At 42.4% G+C, this 22229-nt stretch overlaps 1 protein-coding gene and 1 pseudogene across 1 annotated transcript in view; both read left to right on the forward strand.

The window, feature by feature from the left end:
* The first annotated feature begins 6 nt into the window (after nucleotides 1-6).
* FRMD3 (FERM domain containing 3) overlaps nucleotides 7-22229 on the forward strand; it is a 273161-nt gene continuing 250938 nt past the window's right edge. The window contains 1 exon segment of the mRNA XM_005868284.2: nucleotides 7-315. Coding sequence (XP_005868346.2) covers nucleotides 169-315 — 147 coding nt within the window. The 5' untranslated portion in view covers nucleotides 7-168.
* The window catches only part of LOC102257203, a 65532-nt pseudogene continuing 53152 nt past the window's right edge, over nucleotides 9850-22229 (forward strand).

Here is a 22229-nt window from a genome sequence, read left to right on the forward strand (position 1 = left end):
GCTGCGCTCGAGCCCGGCAAGTGTGGCTGCAGGCGCCTGTCGCCACTGCTGTCCCGGGGCTGAGTGGCATCCAGGTGCCCAGGACTGTGCCTGCTCCAGCGTGTGCGTTACCGAGGGTGAGCGCCGAGCCGGCCCCAGCCTCCAGCTCGCTCCCCCGGGCCGCGGTGCATGTTCGCCTCCTGCCACTGTGTGCCGAGAGGCAGGAGGACCATGAAAATGATCCACTTTCGGAGCTCCAGCACCAAATCACTCAGCCAGGAGATGAAATGCACCATCCGGCTGCTGGACGACTCGGAGATCTCCTGCCACATCCAGGTGCGGGAGGCGCTGGGCGAGGGAAGCGGGCGCGCCTGGGCAGGGGAGGGAGGGGGGGCTCTGCGGGTGGGCGTGCGCCGTCAGGGCTGAGGAACCCACCCCAGGGCCTTGCTAGAAAGCCAGATTTCCTTTCCTGTCTTCTGAGGCTGGCAGCCCTACCCAGAGATGGGGGCACTGTCCCTGGCAGGCGCCAGGCGGAACGTTATCTGCGCCCAAGCCCCTCCTGGCATGCAGGCTTCGCTCGCGTCTGGCTGCGCCCAGGCTGGAGACACCGAACAGCTGCCTCCTGGAGGACTGTAGCCCCTCTGTCGCCTATCCCACCAGGAAATTGGAGTTCTGAGACCGAGGGGGGCACCTTTAGGTCGCCCACTCTTCCTTCCTCCTTCCCTCCACGTGGAGAAGGCATGCACCAGCCTGGGTCCACTCATTTTTCTTTACGGCACCGGCTCCAAAGATTCCATCAGACCCAACCACCCGCCCATCACCTTTACTTCTCTACAGCGTGTGTGTGTGTGTGTGTGTGTGTGTGTGTGTGTGTGTGTGTATGTGTGTGTGTGTGTGTGTTAGACTGCGAAGTTTCCCGGGAGGGAGCGAGGCTGGGCAACCCCGGGCTCCAGCCTTGAGGGATGGGGCGCGCCCTGCGTGGAACTGGAGCTACCTCGAAAGGAATCGTGTGAAATCTGAGTGTTTCAGAGAAAGGAAGAGGGCTGTGAGGCCAGTAGAGTTGAACTGAGCTGAGCTCAGGGCTCAGGGATTTCAGCAGGACCCGGACCCAGGGAAAAAGCACCCCTTGAAGTATTATCGGTGGACATTCGCTCTTGCCCAAGTTGGAGAGAGTGAGTTGTTTGGGGGGGGAGGCAGCTTTGCTGGCAGCTCCATCCTCCCATAATAAGTGCCTTTGGGTTTGCAGGAGAGCTGTTGTGAGCTGCAAGGGTGTGTGTGTGTGTGTGTGTGTGTGTGTGTGTGTGTACTGTTAATGGGTGTATATATAGGCAGGTGTGTGCCCTCTCCCACGACCCAGTCAGAGTGTACAATTTGGAAAGGTCGTGTTAGGGCTCAGCACTATTTGCTTCTGACTTTAAAATCTATTTACCCCGGGATTTCCTTTTCTCACCGACTGGGTCTTCAGTGAAGCTCAGGACTGAACTTCAGGTACTGGGCACCCTCTGCAGTTCTGGTGAAAGGTGAATGGGGGCAGTATCTCCCAGCGTAGGAATCCCTTCCAGGGCTGTGTTAACCAAGAATGAATAAATGAATGAATGAAAGGTCTTCCCCCTTTTTTTGTTCCTAGTGGGAGCTGGTGACAGGCAGCCAGCAACTAATTTGTAAGCTAACAGCTGGACAATTTCAAGGCAGGAATGTGGTGATCTCCCGGGAGCGTAGGCTCCCCCTGAATTTTGTTTGGAGGATCTTGAATTTCATTCTGAGCTAAAGTTACTAATAAAAAGATTAGCAGGATAGGCAGTCTTTCTGCTGCCACAGGGCTGCACAGAACCACTTGGCATGTACTGTCTTGTGATCCAGAGACAGTAGTTTGTGCACTTTAAGTCCAAAGTGGATGTACAAGTCTTTTAACCCACACGGAACATGTAGCTAACAGGGGCCAGCAGCAGGGAGTGGGGCTGTTGAGTTCTCCTTTGCTCTGTCAGCCCTCTGTCTGCCCTGTTCTGTTCCACTTGGAGTTGATGCCACTGTTTTTTCTCTTTTCTGGTTCTGGACTAGGTCTTTCTTAGGATAGATAGGTAGTCCTCAAAGGACATGTATTTATTGTCTGGTGTTTTGGGAAACAAAATTGTAGCCAGTCTAATAGCAGTTTGGAAAGTTAGACTTTGTATGGGCCAACTGATGCCAAAGTGGTTGAAATGCTATGCTCTAAAATGTTGATTTCGGCATTGCTTAAAATAAAAAAATCAAATGTTTCATTTGGTGGCACATCTTATTCTTCCCCCTCTGCCCCAAATGGTGATTATCATTTAATCAGTTAAAATGAATTAAAAATTTTATTTTGATATCTTAGAACTTATATTTTCCTAGAGCATTCCAACCCCAGGAATTATAATTGTACTTCTGGGTAGAAGTTCACACAAAAACTTGCCATTTGTTTAGAGTGAGAACAAAATGCTTTAAAAAAAATCTTTTGGAGTCACCAGTACATGCCCTGGGGAAGCCATCTGTCTTTCCTTCCTCCTTCCTTCCTCTAGTCCTCCTCCTTTTCCCTCTGTTCCAAGGGATCACCAAGTTAACAGAGTATATGGACTCCTGAACAGTGTCATACATTCTCCTTTCATAACTACGCGAAATGTGGGTTATGGGTTTTTTTGGAAAACAACAGCATTTACATATTTGTTTTCCAAATTATGTAATTTTCATGATATTTTGACAAGGAAAACTTTCAAACAAATAACTTATCAGTCTCAGTAGTCTGATAGCCAGTTCCAGTAGGAGGTGCTGAAAGCCACTTGCTCAGTCTCTTTTTACAGGGCCTGGGATGCTGTCCTATGTGTCACTTGTGTGTGACTGTTTCTTCTCGGTAATGTGGAAGAGGAATTCCGAATGGACAGCGAGTCAAAGGGGAGTCTAGGGCACCAGACAGGCCTGGAGAAGGGGAGGAGTCACTGAGTGCTCCCTCCTGGGTTTTTCCAACTGAGCCAACCCTGGAAGTCTGGAGACTGAAGCAGGACATGACTTAGTTTTAACCTCTACTCAGCCTTGCTGCTTCAAGTAGAGGGGCGGTCTAGCCATCTTCCCCATCCTACCCACGTTTTCAGATGCCAGCATGGTTATTTACAAGTTCTTCTAATAAACTTATATTTAATACTGATTTTTATTGAGTAAAATGTAGCAGGCTTTTAACATTATTTGTTCTTTAGCAAAGCCTGGTAAGCACAGTAGATATTATTGGGACTTTGTATTTGTATTTGAATAAAAATCTTAGCATAATTTGTAGCACATAGTAGTCCTTCAGTAAATATTTTTAGATGCAGATTTGATCCTTTCCTTTCTAGACTATTAAATCCATGAGAATAAGAACATTTTGTGGTTGTTCATTAAGGAGTCCCCAATACATAGATTGTACTTGACATATAGTATGTGTTCACTAAACACTTGCTGAATAAATGAGTGCCCAATACTTAATCTAGCTCATTACCTATCAGCATGAGGCTAGCATGACAACACTGGGTTTGGAATCAGGAGCTGTGTGGTATAGTTATGTTACCAACCAGTTTTGTGTCATTGAGTGAGTCATTTGATATATGGAGTCAATGTTTCTTTTTGTAAAATAAGGGAGCTGGGTTAGATGGGTGGCTTCAGTTTAAAAGTCTATAGTTTAACTCTTTGTAATACTTTAACCAATAAAACAAAATTAAAAAAATAATAAAATTCAAAAAAAAAGAAATGTTGTAAAAAAAGGAAAAAAAAGTCTATAGTTTAATTATTACCTGAAACCAATTACGTAGGGTAAAACACTGCTGTTGACAGAGTGGATGTATACACATTATCTCATGTGGTTTTCATAACTATCCTGCTTCATGTCCATTTTATTAATGTTGTATCTTTGAGTGTTGTCTCAAACTTACAGAAAATGAGATTCAGAGAGAGTAAGCAATTTGGGTCACATGGCAAGTAAGTGGATTGGAAGGAACCCAGGTCATTTGACTCAAAAATCCAGAGCTCTTTCTCTATAGCACTGCCTCTTGAAACCTGAGAGTTAGGATACTTCTGGCTGCAAGTAAGACAGTGGCCAGGCTGAAGTGGCTTAAATTACAAGGACATTTATCTTACCTAAGGGGAAGTCCACAGGTAGGGCAGCCTCAGGATTGTTCAGCAGCTCTGCGTGGATCCAGGCGCTTTCTGTCTTTCCATTCTGCCATCCTCCATGCCAGCTACATCACTATAGTCATCATGATGATGAGATGGCTGTGCTAATTCTGGATGTCAGTCAGGCACTGCCAACCCACCATATAAAAGGTGGTATTTCCTCATGCATTTTTTTTATCATGGAAAAACACCTTTTCTAGAGGCGCCATATGTCTTCTCATCAGATCCCATTGGCCAGGATGCCGACATATACCCATGCCCTCCCTAGCTGCAAAAAGTCAAGGAATGCAGGCAGCTGGTGTCTTCACTTCTCACTCTCTATTATGAGATGTGGGCTTTGCCATTATGGGAAGAATGGAGGTGTGTGTGTGTGTGTGTGTGTGTGTGTGTGTGTATGTGTATGTGTGTGTGGTGGGGGACAGGGAATGACTGTTGGCTAAGCAAGCAAGAATGTCTTTCAGAACAGGTCAAATTGAGTTACAATTATTGTTACAATAAAAATTTCAGGAGAGTTTAATAAGATGTTATCTAAGCCCTGGCAGTTGATCTTTGTATGATCAAATTTCAGAACATGAAAAATTATTGGATAATCCTTTGTACTTTGTGTTGTTAAATATGAGTTCTGTCCTTATTGAACTGGTGGGTCTGGGCAGCTATAAGCCATCTTGTGTAAAGCAGGCGACTCCACTCTTGCTGAAGTGGCATTAGGCAAAGTGGTTGAGAGCTTATGTTCTGAAGTGCTACTTGCTTGGGTTGGAACCCGGGCTAGTCAGGTGGCTTTGGGTAAGTCACTTTGCCTCTTTGGGCCTTAGTTTCCTCATCTGTAAAGTGGGGATAATAATGGCACAGGCCTCATGGGCTTTAGTACCTGGCCCATTGTAAGAGCTGAAAAAAAATTGACAGTTATCTTAATCTTATGTGAAGATATGTTAGAGGTAATCCTAAGTATTGGGAAGGCTTTGATTTAGAATCTAATGTCTCTAAGCCCAAACTCTATCACTTTCTGATTGTTCAAGACCTTAAACAAGTCACTGGGTCTCCTGTTTTTCATCTGGGAAATGGGCATAATAATTCCTCAATTGTCATCTTTCCCTGGGTTGTTGAGATAAAGCATGGTGTAACTGTTAAAACATCACCCATGTTTTAATCAACTTAGTTTTTTTTTTCTAAAGGGAGTAGTGTATAGTGTCTGCTCCCTGAATTTCTTAACTGTTGGAACAGGAATTGGATAAGTCACATCAAAACATACATATGTACTAAATATCAGGCCCCATGAAAATCCTGCTGGTGAAATCCAAGCTAGATTTAGGTGACAGACACACCTTTTCTGTTAGTAATGACAGCCCAACACTTCCTCTGTCAAACTCATCTAGAATGCCATTTAGAGTTCACTGAAAATCAGACACAAAAGGAATAGAAGGGATGTTTTACAAGGACACTTAACTGTTGTAAAACAATGCTCCCTTCTTACTGTTCTATTATATGTAAGTGACCTTAGATATAATAGGATATGGCCCAGTGCTGATGTGTTTAGGCCAGAATACTTGGGCCAGCTCTTTGTATTAAGTATATTATGAAAAAATAAAGTAATCTTATTTCAATGGTCTGCGAAGATCTTATCTCTTGATGTCTCAGAGCAAATGCAAAGTGTATTGCCTGTGGGGAGAATGAAATGCTGTTGGCTTCACATCATTTGGACACTATAGCTGCTGGATGCTTTTAACTTCATCTAGGAAATTCTAATTCAAGCTGACATTAACATTAAGCACATTTACTGGCTCATTTATCCAGAGTCCTGATTTAAGGACTGAATTCAAGTACTGTCCTGCCTATTGTGATGGCTTTATCCTTGGACTGGTAGTGAAAAGGTTATAGTAGTTCCAGTTCTCACGTTTTTATAGGACACCCTCCAGAGGAAGAGAGAAACCATTTCCAACTCAGTATCCCAAGCAAAAGTCCTCCTAGGTCACATGTCCTCCCCTGAACCAGTGACTACAGTCAGTGGAAGGGAATCTTCTAATTAGCTTAAGGTGACTAGAACTTGACCCTGGGACTCAGTGTGGAACCAACTTTCTTCCTGGTAGTGGTCTGCATGGACCGGTCAATATCTAAAAATCAGGGCTTTCTTCAGAAGGAGGAAGGGGGAAGGTGGAACTGGCTCCAAGGAAGATAACTCACCATATCTACTCTACATGCTTTGTCTGGGTGAGTGGTCCTCAAAGTATGGTCTGGGGACCCCTGGAAGTCCCTGAGATATTTCAGGAGGTCTATGAGGTTCAAACTATTAAAAAAAACTCCTGCCCTAGCCGGTTTGGCTCAGTGGATAGAGCGTCGGCCTGTGGACTCAGGGGTCCCAGGTTCGATTCTGGTCAAGGGCATGTACCTTGGTTGTGGGCACATTGTTTCTCTCTCATCGATGTTTCCAACTTTCTATCCCTCTCCCTTCCTCTCTGTAAAAAAATCAATAAAATATATATTTTAAAAAAATTCCCCATCTCTGATCCATTTTGTGTTCATTTTTGTGTATGGTGTGAGATAGGGGTTCAACTTCATTCTTTTGCTTTTTATCCAGTTGTCCCAGCACCATTTGTTGAAAAACAATTTTCCCTCATCAAACTGTCTTGTTACCTTTGTTGAGCTGTTGTTTGCTTTTCCACTCTCATTCTCTCACAAATATACAGTGGATATTTCCAGAGGCTGCATTGAATGCAGAAGCAGATATGAGAATCCAGATGTTTTCTAGTGAGCCAGACATTAAAGATATTTGCAAAATTGTAAAACAATGCTCCCCTTCTTACTAAGTTAATTATTATTTTGTGAATAAGTTATTTTTATAAAAGTATGTAACTTATGTTAATGTGCAGTGGGCTTATTATTTTTAAATGAATCAAAAATTGACTGAAAACATTCTCAGCAAATATTGATATATACAACCCAAATAAAAATCCTATAGATCCTCAATAGTGTAATGGAGATTTGAGGCCAAACAAGCTTAAGAATTACTGGTTTTGGTGACTATTAATTCCTGAAAAATTAAAAAGAAAAACAAATAAAACAAAATAGAACTTCCATGCATCTTGGGCCTCCAGGATTACAAGTATTTGAAATGCTATTAATGAAATAAGAAACACCCAATGTGGCCTTAGTCAGTTTTTCCCAGTGGATAGAGCATCGGCCTACGGACCAAAGGGTCCCAGGTTCCATTGTGGTCAAGGGCATGTACCTTGGTTGCAGGCTCCCGCATGGCCCAGACCCTGGTCAGGGCTCGTGCAGGAGGCAACCAATCAATGTATTTCTCTCACATTGATATTTCTGTCTGTCTTTTCCTCTCTCTTCCACTCTCCTTAAAAACCAATGGAAAAATATCCTCAGGAGGTGAGTAACAACAACAAAAAAGATTAAAACAAACAAACAAACACCCATTGTGTACATGGAAAATGTGTATATTTAAAATTCTTAGTAGTAAGCATATACCTGTGTGTTTGTGAGTGTGTATTGCAATGTTAAACGTAGAGGTTACACAAGGCCAGGTTCTGCTGTAGTAAGCATTCCCAATTGCACCTGCTTTCTAACTGAATTGTGATTTTTCAACTTTAATAATTAGATAAAGCCGTGTCTTACTTTGAGACCCTTCTTTGGTTATGTACCATGATGCATTAAGTTTTTGAAATGTAAGCCACTTGAATCAGGTCTGTGAGTCATTTGAACTCTTAAGTTGTTACTTCTTTTTCTAAGTAGGCATTTTGGGAAAACTTAAAAACATTGCAGGAATGGAAATGTCAGAACGTGCCCCATGAAGAATCTGAGATTCACATGCATAAGTGACAGGTGTTGGGTGGCTAGCATGGTCCTCTCTTAGTTCCAATTTTGTGTGATGAAGGATTCAAGTTGCTCCTCCTATGAAGTAGCAGAGAGCCAGATGTGGAGTCCAGAGATGGGAAACAATGGGATGATGGTCAGGAGCTATCAGGGAAGGTTTTACAACTGAGATGTGAACTTGATTCAGGCTATAAAGTGCCAGTGTTCAGTTCTGGGTGGAATGGGTAAATGTTTCTCAGTCTCTGATATTGCAATGGAGCTCCTGTATTCTTGTTAAAATGCAGATTCTGATTCAGGAGGTCTTGAGGAGGACCCTGTAATTTGGCATTTCCAACAAGCTTCCAGGTGCTGCTGCTGGTGGTCTGTGAACCATACTTGGAAGAGTCAAGTGTTCATGGAACTTATCTTTTTCATAATCCTTTTCTTAATTTCCTTGAGTGTGGGACATTTTGTCTGTTACCTCCTTTGATAGTGCCTCACCTGCACATTTCTTTTAGTAGATGTTCAGTGAATGTTTGAGCTACTGGGTGAGTGAATTAAAAAATTTGTTGAGCCCTAGCTGGTTTGGCTGAGTGGAAAGAGCATCGGCCTGCAGACTAAACGGTCCCGGGTTTGATTTCAGTCAAGGGCACATGCCCAGGTTGCAGGCTTCGCCCATATGTACAATGGTGTGCAGGAGCCAGCCAATCAATGGTTCTCTCTCATCATTTGTTTGAGCGTCTGGGTGAGTGAATTAAAAAGATCTGTTGAGGTGTGTCTATCACAATAGACCAAAGTGCTGATTAGACACTGATGCTGGGGATGGAATGATTCCTTCTGACTCCCACCCCAGCCAAATCAAGAGATTGCTTTTCAAACAGGACTTCCTGTGATGACCAACCTGATAAAGTGTTGAATGTCTGTGAAAGCACAGGGGGGACTGGGGTTAGTGAGGGCCTTCTTGTCCCTCTGGGCCATACTTCCCACTTGTGCTTTCCCGTATCCTGGACTCTTGATGGCATTGTAGAGGAATTCTGGCAACTTCTCATCACAAACAAATCACTATGCCCTGGCCAGTGTGGCTCAGTTAGTTGAGTGTTGCCTGGTACACTGAAAAGGTGGTTGTTTCAATTCCCGGTCAGGGCACATGCCAGGTTTGCAGGCTCGATCCCCAGTAGGGGGCCGATTGATGTTTTGCTCTCACATCGATATTTCTCTCTCTCTTCCTCTCCCTTCACCTCTCTCTAAAAATCAATAAAAAATATTTTTTAAAAAATCATTGTGTATAATGACTAGCAGTGCCTGGAAGCTCCTAGAGGCATAGGGGGACCCAGCTATTCTCAGTAGCAGAAGTGACCCTGAGGGACAGTGACCCTGGAGGACAGTGAAAAGTGCATGTGAGGTGTAACATAAGCTCTGGAGCTGTTTGTTTTGGTGATTTTCCCTGAAGGTGCAGGAGGCAAATGAGAGGATCACTTTAGCAAAAAGTAAAGCTCATTCTAACAGAGAAGAACATTTGTATAGATCAAGAAATTATGCTTTCTCATAAGTAAATTAGTAAAGTTTTGAAATGACATTAATATTATTTGATAAACATGTAAAACACATCTTCTGTATGCCAAGCACAGAGTGGGGGATGGGAAATAAAAAGTAAATAAAATCAGCTGTCAAGAGGCGCACAGTCATTTGTGGCGAGAGAGACAAAGTAGTGATGCAAGGACAAAATGTCAGAGGCAGGGACAGGTATATGCAGGTGGAGGACCAAGAGGAGGCATCCATATTATACTGGGGCAGCAATAAGTATCTCTGCTATAGATCAATCTTGCTTAATAATTAATGGAAAAGTGGAAGTCAACTCTTTGAAGAAGGGAAAAGGCATTGCAGACAAGGTGATCCCCTTGCTTGGCAGGAAGCAGCATGATTGCAGGTGGAAGTGAAGGAAAAGGCATTGCAGACAAGGTGATCCCCTTGGCAGGAAGCAGCATGATTGCAGGTGGAAGTGAAGCAAGGAAGAATCCAGGGGAGTTCCAGGTGGTTGGGTCCAGTGACAGGAGTAATGGTGATGCCGCTCCAGGAGAGACAGGACCGGCAACATAATTTTGGGGGCCTGGTGCAAAATGAACATGTGTGACCTCTTGTTCAACATTATTAAGAGTTTCAGGATGGTGACAGCAGACCATTACGCCAAGTATGGGGCCCTTCTCAGTATGTGTCATACACCATGAAGCTGGCCCTGAGAAGGTGGAACAAAGGAGATGCAGTTTGGAGGGAGGAGGTGATGTGTTTCACTTTGGGCATGTTGACTTTGAGGTGCCTGTAGGGTATCCGAGTGGAGGATTTCTAGTAGGCAGTTGGATATAAGGAATGAAAGACAGCAGAGCGGTCTGTCACAGAGACATAGATAAGAGAGTCTTTAGTGTTCCTGCAAGTGGTGGTAGAGACCATGAGGTATGAATGAAACTACCATGATGGGTCTCCCTTTTTTGTCCATGTTTCTGCTTGGGTCATCCTTGTAAATCAAACCAATGGACTATGAGCGTTGGAATTCTTTCCAAGGGTATTTGATTATTTTTTATGAGCAAGAGCTTCCCCACTTTCTTCTGCAACTAGGGCAGCCAAATCCAAGTTATCAGTGCAGTTTTCTGCTCTTAATCCTCGTTTTCTAGCTTGGACTAGCAAATGAAAAAAAGTCCTTTCTCAGCTTTAACTTTCTGATACAAAGCATAGGATTTTCACTCAAGGGAAGTTACCCTTTGAGACAGTGTCATGAATATTAAATAGAGATTACATTTAAAATTTCTACCAACATGGTACAACATTGAAGTAAACATGGTATGTGAGGAACAGCTTTGTGAGTCATGTTGCAATGGTTTATCTTTTATTTGATATTTTTTTGTATCTCAGATATCTTCTCTGGAAAATTTTGTTTTTTACTTAATTTCCAAGGGTTATTGTGAATATTAACTAAAATAAATTCAAGTTCTTTAAAACTGTTAAAAGGAATAATCTAATATTAGTAACATAATAATCTGGATCTTAGATGTACAATAGAGTTTTGTCTAAATATATCTATGTATTATGCTAAGGTTTGAAATGGGATTATTCTGTAGCAGGGGAAAGGAGTTAGTATGTTAACAGATCAGGGTTTGGTTTATTATCTCTCCCCTCAGAAGCATAATTTGTTCTTTAAGGCACTGGGCTTAATGTTGGTCTTGAAAGGATTGACTGAACCAGGGTCTTTACACACAAACTGTGAAAATTCAAATACAATATCATTTACTAATGGATTGATAATAAAATTAAACAGTCTTAAAATCAATAACTAGTTGGTCTTATTAATAGAAGACAGGATAAAACCTAATTAATAAATTGGCTAATAATCCTTTCTTGACGTTCCTAGTTGATGTTATTTTTTGGGCTGGTCTACACATATTATTGTCCATTGTTCTGAGAATAATGCTAGTCCTTCTGATCTGTATGTGTGTGTAGGTATCATCTACAGTGTATGGTGTGTGAGATATTTAGAGATTCTTTGTTTAAGGCACCCTTTCCACTCATGAGCCTCTTTATATCCTTGGTTAGTATGATAATAGTGTGTATTAACTAGTTGATTAAGTTGAGACCTAGAGATGTTATGTGATTTGCCTAAGATTGCATTTTTAGCGAAATTAGGATGGGATATGGTGTCTTGGGTTTTAGGTTTGCTCCTACTATACTAAATACTACCATTATTTTGGTTTTGAAACTTCCTTGTAGTCTAAATGATGTAATTCTTTCCACTGACAACTTTCTAAATAACACAAAGGAAAAACCATATACTGATTACATATCTGGGTAAAGCAAGCCTATTGGTATCTCACAGCTGTCATCTAAGGACAGTTCTAGTTCTTTTCTACTTTCTTTTTGTCAACATGTGGCTCAGTGTATATCTGAATGAAAATTGCAATCAACTTATCATGTATTAAGGGATAGTTTGCCATTTAACATGTCTAGATAATTGATATCTAGATAATTGATATCTAGATAATTTGGCAAAGGTTCAGTGTATATCCGAATGAAAATTGCAATCAACTTATCATGTATTTAGGGATAGTTTGCCATTTAACATATCTAGATAATTGATATCTAGATAATTTGGCAAAGTATAGACATTGCTTGTAGTTTGAAATTTCAAATTAACTCCCAAGAAATTGTCCAAAAAAAAAGCTACTGTCAGTATAATTTTTTTTACCTATTCTCTAAGGTAATTTACCTCTCAGTTTTGAGATTGACTCTGAAAATTGAAATTTTAGCAATTCCAGACCATGGTGTTTAGAGGATTTCTAGAAAAATACAAAAACAAAGTGTGTTTGTTTGTTTTTGTTTGGTTTTGTTAGGCACTAGCTACAGCCTTGTTAGACTCTCTTTGTTTTGAAGGCTTAGGCAGAAGAGTAATGAAATCTCTGGAGTCAGGAGTAGAAAAAACACTTCATCCCCCACTGGAGCCTTGTCAGGGAAAACTTCACCTCCTGTGTTCCCAAACCTCCAGGGGGATGCATTTCTGCTGAGGAGCATCCTGGCACGGGGGTGGGGTGGTTGTGGGTGGGGGACCTTGAATAACACACTTTGTCTCTAGGGTTTGGAGATGTAATTTCTCCACCAGGTGTAGATGGCACTTTCTTGGTTCAGTGCTGATTAAGAGAAAAAAGAGGAGGAAAAGTTGTACAGTAATTCAAGGGCAGCCGTGAAGCCTGAGTTTGCAGTGCCAGCAGCAGTGTGGAATCTGAGAATAGCAAATTAGAAGAACAAAGCAGATTTTAATCATATGCCACAGAGAGGAAGGTGGTTTAGGTTTATCTCCAAATTGTACCTCCATTAGAGGAAGGGAGGCTTTTAGTGCTATTATCCAATATTTATTGTTAAAAATTTCTTCCTGCCTTCCTCCCAGTCTTTCTTTAGTGCACCCATTAAGGGGAAATGCCAGTTTTTTCTCTCTGAATGTATTGAGCAGTTATTAAATATGAAACATTTTCTTGATGTTACTGGAAATGATTTTGAGATTCCGTATCTTCACCCTTTAGGAGATTTTAGTCTGAAGGTAAAACTGAAGATTAAAAAAGTATCCCCTCCCATCATTTCATCCATCTATCCACCCACCCTCTCCTCCACTCATCCGTGTACCCATCATTCATCCATTCATCACACAAACATTTACTGAGGACCTATGTTAAGGACCAGTTAAGGACTGGTCTGGGTACCGGAGATATATACAAAGATAAATAAGAGTATGGTCCTTCCCAGTAGAAAAGACAGACACCTAAATAGCTCCAGGGTGGTGCTATTATGGTAGAATAACTCACCAGGACATTATTGGAGCACATAGAGAAGCCAACAGTAGAGGCAAGGTATGGCTTGGGGGAAGATGTACCCCTCCTTTATTCTCTAGTCATTCTCTTCCAAAGTCACTACTACTCAAGAGGATAATCTTTGAAATGGATCACTGATATTTTCTAACTCACATTTAAATGTGAATAAGAGCATCTCTAAGACCTTTGCTTTTCTTCTTGCAAATATCTCAGCAAAATTTGTACCTTGCTGTAAAATGTGACTTCAAGAAAAGTCACACCCCCCTTTCCCTGCTTCCTACCAGATTTTCATCCTCAAAGTGTCTCCATATGGAAATTCTGAGCAGCCACTGGGGCACCTAGTCCAGCCTGGGAAGGACAGGAAAGGTTTTCTGGAGGAGATGATGTCTCAGATGAGTTTTAAAGGAAAATAGGCATTGACTGGCCACTAAATTGCGCACGTGTGTGTGTGCGCGCGTGTGCGTGCGTGTGTGTGTGTGTGTGTGTGTGTGTGTGTGTGTTGAGGAGGGATGCCTGTGTCTGTCTCAGGGAGTACCTGAAGTCCAAAGAAGAGAAGGGTCTCACTTAACCTGGTGAGTGACAGAGAAGATGGGGACCTGGTGTTCAGAATTCCACTCTCATAGTTCTTTTGACTTCATGATAAGACATCATTTATGTGAGCTTGGTTAACATTGCTATGTTTCTTTTTTGTACATAGAAATAAGTGGCATATAATCATTTAAGTTCAAATTTCACTCTCCATCTGCTATATAGCAAAGAGATTGACTTTTGTTTATTAATCACTTATTAGTTTCAGGAGTTTTTTTGTCAATTCTTTCTGATTTTCTACATAGATGATCATGTCATCTGTAAATTAAGACGGTTTTATTGCTTCCTTCCCAATCTGTACACCTTTTATTTCCAGGTGTTGCCTTTTTGCGTGAGCAAGGCCTCCCATGTTGAAAAGAGTGGGGAGAGGGGATATCCTTGCCTTGTACCTGATCTTAGTGGGGAAGCTTACAGTTTCTCACCATTGAGTATGATATGAGCTGTAGGTATTTCATAGATTTTTTTTGTCAAGTTGAGAAAGTTTCCTTCCATTTCTAGTTTATTCAGAGTTTTTTTTTTTTTTTAAATCATGAATGGGTTTGGGATTTTGTCAAATATGTTTTTTGTATTTATTGATATAATCATATGATTTTCTTTTTTAGTTTGCTGTTGTGATGGATGACATTAATTGACTTTGAATGTTGAACCTGTCTTGCATACTGGATGAATCCCACTTGGTTGTGGTGTATAATTATTTTTATACATTTTAGATCATCTAATGATTTATTTAGTTTTTCTTTTCCCCCCACCCAACCCTTATAATCTAATGATTTAGACAAAGGAAATTCATTTCTAAAACTTGTATTTATTACTATTATTATTTTATTATTATTATTTTAAACAAACCCTTGTGTTGAGGGCTGACTTTCAATAGATCACAGCAAAAAACTTCTAATTATTGATAAATAAACAGAATATCAATACTTTCCCCCAATATTTATTTTGGAGATACTATCTTTTCTCTTTAATAATTATTATACAGCACATAGTAAAAGTTCAAATAATACAAAAGATTATTCAATGAAAAATAAATAAATTCTGTACACCTGATATACTTCTCAGAGGCCACTACTCGCCACAGACCTTTTAGGTGCATCCTTCCAGAATTTTCTGTTTCTTTTTAGGAAACAATATTGACCACCTTTTATCAGGGGGAAATAACAACCCCATTGGGGTATAGTTTGTATAGGCCAAATGACCTGGAGAATTGTTTTACAGGGCTAGTTTAGCTAACACTTCTAGAACTAGGGGAAGACACCACAGTTGTGTGTGCGTGTGTGTGTGTCTTGAGCTCTGAATGCCTCCAGAAATGTTGCAGCCTGCTTCATGTTGTTCTAAGCGCCTTTATTCTCTTGGTGGGCTTTTTGCTGGGTGATTGATAGTCACATCTCAGTTTTGGGGGCATGTCCTCACTTCTTCTTCCATCACCTCATTTTACTCTTCCCCTTTGCAGTGTGAGTGGAATAAATGAAGAACCCTGTCACGCTCTTCCCCTTCTCTGCTCACCTTCATGTCTTGCAGACTTAGAATGTCTTCAGAGGACCTTTCCTCTCAAGGGCTCTGTTGAAAATTCCACTCTCTCAGTGATGTGTGAAGAACAGTCAGAGATGCTGAAAGACATCTGACATGTGAGATTCCTTCCAGGGAATTGTGACTTACTTAGATCCCAGGGAACCCCAGATAGCGAGGGGCAAGGGGGAAGGGGGCCTGGCCTCCAGGAGGAGGAAAGCAGAAAGGGAAGGCTCAGAGATGTGCTCAGCTAGTGTGTGTGAGCGTGCCTTGCACAAGGGTATTGGGTGCCTACACGTCCATGTAGTCACTTTACTCATTTTAGCAGGAGGGCTTAGAAGGGTCTCCCAATCGATCAGTTGGTCAGCTAATAAACATTTACTAAATGAACAACAAAAAATTTTTTTTGATTAATCCTCATCCCAGGATATTTTTTCCATTGCTTTTTAGAGAGAGTGTGCAAGGGGGATGGGGAAGAGATAGAGAGAAACATCGATGTGAGAGAGACGCATCAATTGGTTGCCTCCCTATGAGCCCTGACCAGAGCCTGGATAGAACCTGCAACCCAGGTATTTGCCCTTGACTGGGAATTGAATCCTGGACCCACAGGGGCACAGGCTGATGCTCTAATCGCTGAGCAACACCAGCCAGGACAAAATCAACAAACCTTTAATGCCTCATCACACCCACTATCTGACTTTCTCTCTAAAGTGACCCTTCCAATCACAGTACTGCTTGTTATTGTTTCATAGCACTTAAGGCTGTGGATGAACTGGTTCATTCCTTTGGGTGCCCACTGGCTGTCTGTCTTCCCCACTAGACTGGCCGGTCCAGGAGGGCAGGCTGCTGTGTCCCAGTGCCAGGACACTGTGAGTGCTCAATACAAATATTGGTTAGCTGAAGGAATGCAGAAATGAATACACATTATCAAATAACAATGACAATAGCCACAGTGATTGCTACTATTTGTTGAGCACTTACTAGGTACCAGCCCCTGGCCTAAGTGCCTTTCATCTCATTTAATCCTCAGAAGCAACCCGTGAAGTGAGAATTAATACCCCTACTATCCAGGTTAGGAAAATGGGTCACCGAGATGGATCCTGTCCCAAGTCACACAGCCAGTAAGCGGTGGGCTGAGATTTGAACCCTGGTCTGTCCAAGATCTCAAAGTTCAAGAGACTAAGGTGTGATCCCTAGAGTTGTCAACCCTGAGCAGTAACTTTAGAAAGGGCCCCAGTCAAAGGAGCGGGTTGGCACCTTCCCCGTGAGTGTTGGGCGGGCTCGGTAGCAGATCAGCACCTGCTCTTCAGGAATCGAGCTGGAGACACCCACACACCCCGTCAACCCGCGCTGCAGAGCAGGCTTGTCCCCGGTGCGGGTTCCTGGTGGATATTTTGAGCAGCTGTGAATTATTTAGGTGCTGAGGCAGAAACACTTCCTGGCATTGAATCCTAACTGAAAATTGTGCATGAAATGAAAGCCAAGAGGTCCAGCAGTTCTTTCTTTCTATTTTGTGTTAATGAATGGGGGAGAGAAATAACCCTTCAGCCACTGGCCAGAGGGTTCACCTTTTGTTACTCTTTCCTGGCTCTCCAAGTGGCCCCTCGGTGCTTGCGAGTCTTTTTATTTTTATTGTGTCATATTTTGCAAAATAACAGGGGGCTGTTTTCACCATCCTGGGTGCCCAGAGAGCGCTCAGTGTGGTCAGTTCTCCTACCAGCGGAGCTGAAGCTGCGAGAGACCCGGGGCTTAATGAGCACCCTGGTCAGTGGCAAGCTCCCTCCTTCTCTGGGCCTCTCCGAGCCTCCCGGCTTTCCCATCCCCTCAGCTGTTATGCTATTAGGGAATCAATTGAGCCTATTATTGTGAATTTATGCAGTACATATATTTTGTAAAATGCCTCATATTCAGTTCATCGGTCATTTCCTTAAGCCAGTCACTAAGCGGGGAAGGAGGAAAACCTGGAGGAATCCAGGCGCAGTACCCAGGCTTATCCTAGCGAGTTAACCCAGTGAGAGCAGAACTTGTAAGAGGAACCACATGCATCTTCTTAATGAGGGTCAGTGCTGCTCAGTCTGTGACATGTGGTTTTTTTTTAAACAGCTTTATTAAGATACAATGCACATGTCATACAATTTAGCCATTGAAAGTGTGTAATTCAGTGCTTTTTAGTATGTTCACAGAATCGTGCAGCCACCATCCCAGTTGATTTTAGAACATTTCATCATCTCTCAAAGGAACCCCCGACGACCCCTTAGTTGTCAATGCCCTCAACCCCTGCACATCTCCCAGCCCGAGGCAACCACTAATCCACCTTCTGTCTCTCTACATTTGCCTATTCTGGACATTTCATATAAATAGGATCATACAATATGTGGTCTTGTGACTGCCGTGTTTCAATGATCATCATGACTTTCAGGTTCATTCATGCTGCAGTGTGTATCTGTACTTCACTTCTTTGTATCATCAAATGATATTCCACTGTATGGATGTGGCACAGTTTGTTTATTCATACACTGGTTGATGGACATTTGGGTTGTTTCCACTGTTGGTTATTATGAATAATGCTGCCATGAACATTTGTGCACAAGTTGTTGTGTGGACATATGTTTACATTCACCTATGAGTAGACAGAATTGCTGGTTCATGTGGTAACTTTACATTTGCATTTTGAGCAGCTAGCAGACTGCTTTCCACAGCAGCTGCTTTATTTTACATTCCCGCGGGCAGTGTATGAGGGTTCTGATTTCTCCACGTCCTCCCCAATAACACTTGTTATTGTCTGACATTTTTACTGTGGATTTGCATTTCCCTGATGGCTTCAACTTGCATCTTTTTGTTTTTAATCCTCACTCAAGGATGTTTTTTTAAAAATTAACTTTAGAGAGAGAAGAGAGAGAGAGAAAGATTGAGGTGAGAGAGTGAGGGAGAAACATCAATTGGTTGCTTCTCCTGGACCTGTCCTGATCGGGGATCAAATCTGCAACCTAGATATGTGTCCTGACTGGGAATCAAACCCACAACCTTTTGTCGTATGTTTTGATGCTCCAACAAACTGAGCCACCCAGCCAGGGCTTAACCTGCATCTTGACAACAATTTTTTTCCTTAGGCGGTTGAGTATTCTGTTGGGATTTGAAATTTGAACAGGCGAGGAGAGAATGGCTGTTTCTGAGCCCAGCTCCCCTCAGGTGGCCCATGTCCGGGCGTGTCCCTCACTCCTAAGCCTCTTCCACCTGGGCTCGGGAGGGACAGGGGGACCATGACCGAACCACGGCTCAGGCCCTCACTCTGTTGGCCACCTTCACAGCTGATCTTCTGCTTCACCGGTTATTCTTAATTCTTATGTGATCCACAAGAGAAGTGAAGATTTAGAGCAGTTTGCTTTTAAAGGTCAGTTACAGCTGTGGCCCTGTCATATCTCCAACCTAAGGGATGAGAGTTTCTAAGGTCACAGCTGTTTTATGGAGACACTGCACGTCAAGCCCTCAGCCCAGAGGATGTTCGTGTTGTTCAGCTTTCCTATGTCCTTAAGAATGAACAGATAAGCAGAGCCAAATCCTCGGAGATGCCTTTTTAATTGAATTTCTCATGTTGAGGTATTTGTAGATTCACACGCAGTGGTTAAGCAGCAATGAGGGGAGATCCCATCCTTGGAACTTGTGAGCAGTGGGAGAAAGTGATTTACCGAGGGCCTGGGAAATAACTCTGGGCGGTGTGCCAAGAATTCAAACGATTTCTGCTGCCGTCAGCTCCCTGCTTTCGCAGGATGAGGACCAGTGACCCACCGTCAAGCGAGCTGCTCCCAAGGAGTGGTTGGTTATTGATAATAGCTCCTCAGCTTTGAGATTTATTTTGGCTTAAAGTAGGCAAACCTAATACCAATATCCCTTTCTTCCTTCTTATCCTCGTTCTTAAGGGTCAGTTACTAATATTGAATATTTTCTGCCATGGTGGCTACTGCCATCCCTAATCCATTGAACTTTTATTTATTTATTGATTGATTTTGCAGAGATGGAGGGAGAGAGAGAGAGAGAGAGAGAGAGAGAAACATTGATCAGTTGGCTCCTGAAAACACCCTGATCAGGGATCAAACCCACAACTTGGGTATATGCCCTGATTGGAATCGCACCCACCACCTCTTGGTGCACAAGACAATGCTCCAGTCAACTGAGCCACACTGGCCAGGGCTCCGTTGAAATTTTTAAAGAAATTAAACCTGCCGAAGATCTCATTTTAACTTAGACCTACACACATTGGGGAAAAAATGTCCTCTAAATTAGGCAAAGAATGCAAATGAGCTAAAGATGATACAATTGGTCAGGTCTTCCCGGGCATACCACTTGAGTTTGGTGCTTTCCTGGCTTCCACATATATTTACAGAATTCGATCTGAGTTAGGTGCTGGGATGTAATTACAGAACAAAACATGCAGAGAGTCCTGCCCTTATGGAGCTTACATTCTCCTGAGGGGAAACAAACAAAAAAATGTAACAAAACCAGAAAAGTAAGACGAGTATGTCAGTTGTTGGTAAATGGTTTGGATAAAATGTAGTGTGTGTGTGTGTGTGTGTGTGTGTGGTGGGGGCACAGTGAGGAGGGGAAGGGAGTGGGGACGCATTACAGTTTTTTAAAAAAACTTTTAATATAATGCTGCACATGATATCCCAGGACTTCATTTACCTTATAACTGGAAGTTTGTACCTTCTGGCCCCCGTCACTTGTTTTGGATCTGTTCTACCTGTGAGTTTTTTTCTTTTAGATTCCATAGTCAGGATGGGGCAAAAGTAGGCCTACAGTTATTTGTATGGAAAATAGTACAACAATTAATGAATAATAATACAAGAATAAACTGTTTCAGGTACTCACAATTGTAAACCTACGTTTGCCCCACTTTGTATAAGTGAGATCATGCAATATTTGTCTTTCTCTGTCAGACTTATTTCACTTAGCATAATGCTCTCAAGGTCCATCCATGTTGTTGCAAATGACAGAATTTCTTTCTTTCTCATGGCCAAGTAATATTCCATTGCATATATAAACCACATCGTCTTCATCCATTCATCTGTTGATGGACACTTAGGTTGTTTCCATGTCTTGGCTATTGCCACAGTGAACATGGGGGTGTATAGATCCCTTCAAGATAGTGATTTAATTTCCCTTGGATAAATAGAGGTGGAATTGCTAGATCAGATGTTAGTTCTCTTTTTAATTTTTTGAGGACCCTCCTATACTGTTCTCCACTGCGCCAGTTTACAAACCTACCAACAGTGCATGAGAGTTCTCTTTTCTCCGCATCCACTGGATTCCAGTTTTAAGCGAGGCCAGGGAAGACCTTCCTGGGAAAGTAGCAGCAGAGTAGGGGTTGGCAAACCTTTTTTGCAAAGGACCTAATAGTTACATATTTTAGACTTTGCTGGCCAACTGCTCAACATCTTTTTACTGCAAAAGCAGCCCTAGCCATTACATAAAGGAGTGAGGGTGGCTGTGTCCCATAAAACTTTACAGAAATAGGCAGTAGACTGGGTTCAACCACAGGCTGCAGTTTGCCATTTTTTTGGATTAGAATAAAAATGTGAAGGAGGAGAGGAATCAGGCCCTCTGGATATATGTGGGGAGAGCATTTCACATAGAAGTAACAGCCAGTGCAAGGGCCCTGGGGTGGGCTTGTGGCTGGGTTGAGAGAAGAGCAGTAAGAGTTGAGTAACAAGCGGGAGAATGGTGGGAGATGAGGTGGGAAAGACGGTAGGGCCAGTCCTGTGGGGGTTTGTAGACCAATGCAAACTCAGTGCATGTCTATTAAAAATAATCAATGGACTGCTTTTTTTGAAACAATTGAAGTATCATATGCATACTGAAAAATATGCAAAATTATAAGCGCACAGCATGGCACACTTCTATAAAGTGAACACTTTTGGGTGACAGCACACAGACCCAGAAGCACAACATGACTGGCACCTGAGAAGTTGGGCACTATTCCTGGAGGGTGACCACCATCCTGGCTTCTAACAGCACAAGTTAGTTGTGCCCGCTGTTGAACTTGGTATAATTCTTCTTAAAAGGCATTGTGCGGCGTGCTCTCTGTTGTCTTCCTGCGTCTGGCTCATGGTGCTGAATGTTATGTTTCTGGGATTCATTCTTGTTGCTGCTTCTGGTAATAATTCTTTCATTCTCACTGATGTATGAGAGTCAGTTCAATGCATATGATATTATCTGGTTAATTTTTCTGTTGTTGATAGATGTCTAGGTTATTTCCAGTCTTGACCATTACAAACTGCTTTATTAGTTTTAAATTAGAAAGAGAAACAACTCTTAAGCGACAGACACAGAACCAGGCAAATATTTAGGGGCTTTTGGAGTTTCTGGAAAACAGTCACAAATCTTTGAGAACCAGACAGGCCTGGAACATTCACAGACTTGTCCAGGGATGAGGCACTGGACTTCCTGCTGCTGCTCAAGGTCACAGCCGGTCCACACTGCAACTGTCTCCAGGCCTCGCCATGCCGTGGAGATTCATCAGGAGTTGCTGTAATGTGCTCACTTCATGGTTGGGACACTCCACCTTCCGCTTTTGACATTCCTCTAGCACACTGGTTCTCAACCTTCCTAATGCCGCGACCCTTTAATACAGTTCCTCGTGTTGTGGTGACCCCCAACCATAAAATTATTTTCGTTGCTACTTCATAACTGTAATTTTGCTACTGTTATGAATCGTCATGTAAATATCTGATATGCAGGATGTATTTTCATTGTTACAAATTGAACATAATTACAGCATAGTGGTTAATCACAAAAACAATATGTAATTATATATGTGTTTTCCGATGGTTTTAGGCGACCCCTGTGAAAGGGTCATTT

The sequence above is a fragment of the Myotis brandtii genome, unplaced genomic scaffold (genome assembly GCF_000412655.1).
Source record: "Myotis brandtii unplaced genomic scaffold, ASM41265v1 scaffold266, whole genome shotgun sequence".
Classification (NCBI taxonomy): domain Eukaryota; kingdom Metazoa; phylum Chordata; class Mammalia; order Chiroptera; family Vespertilionidae; genus Myotis; species Myotis brandtii.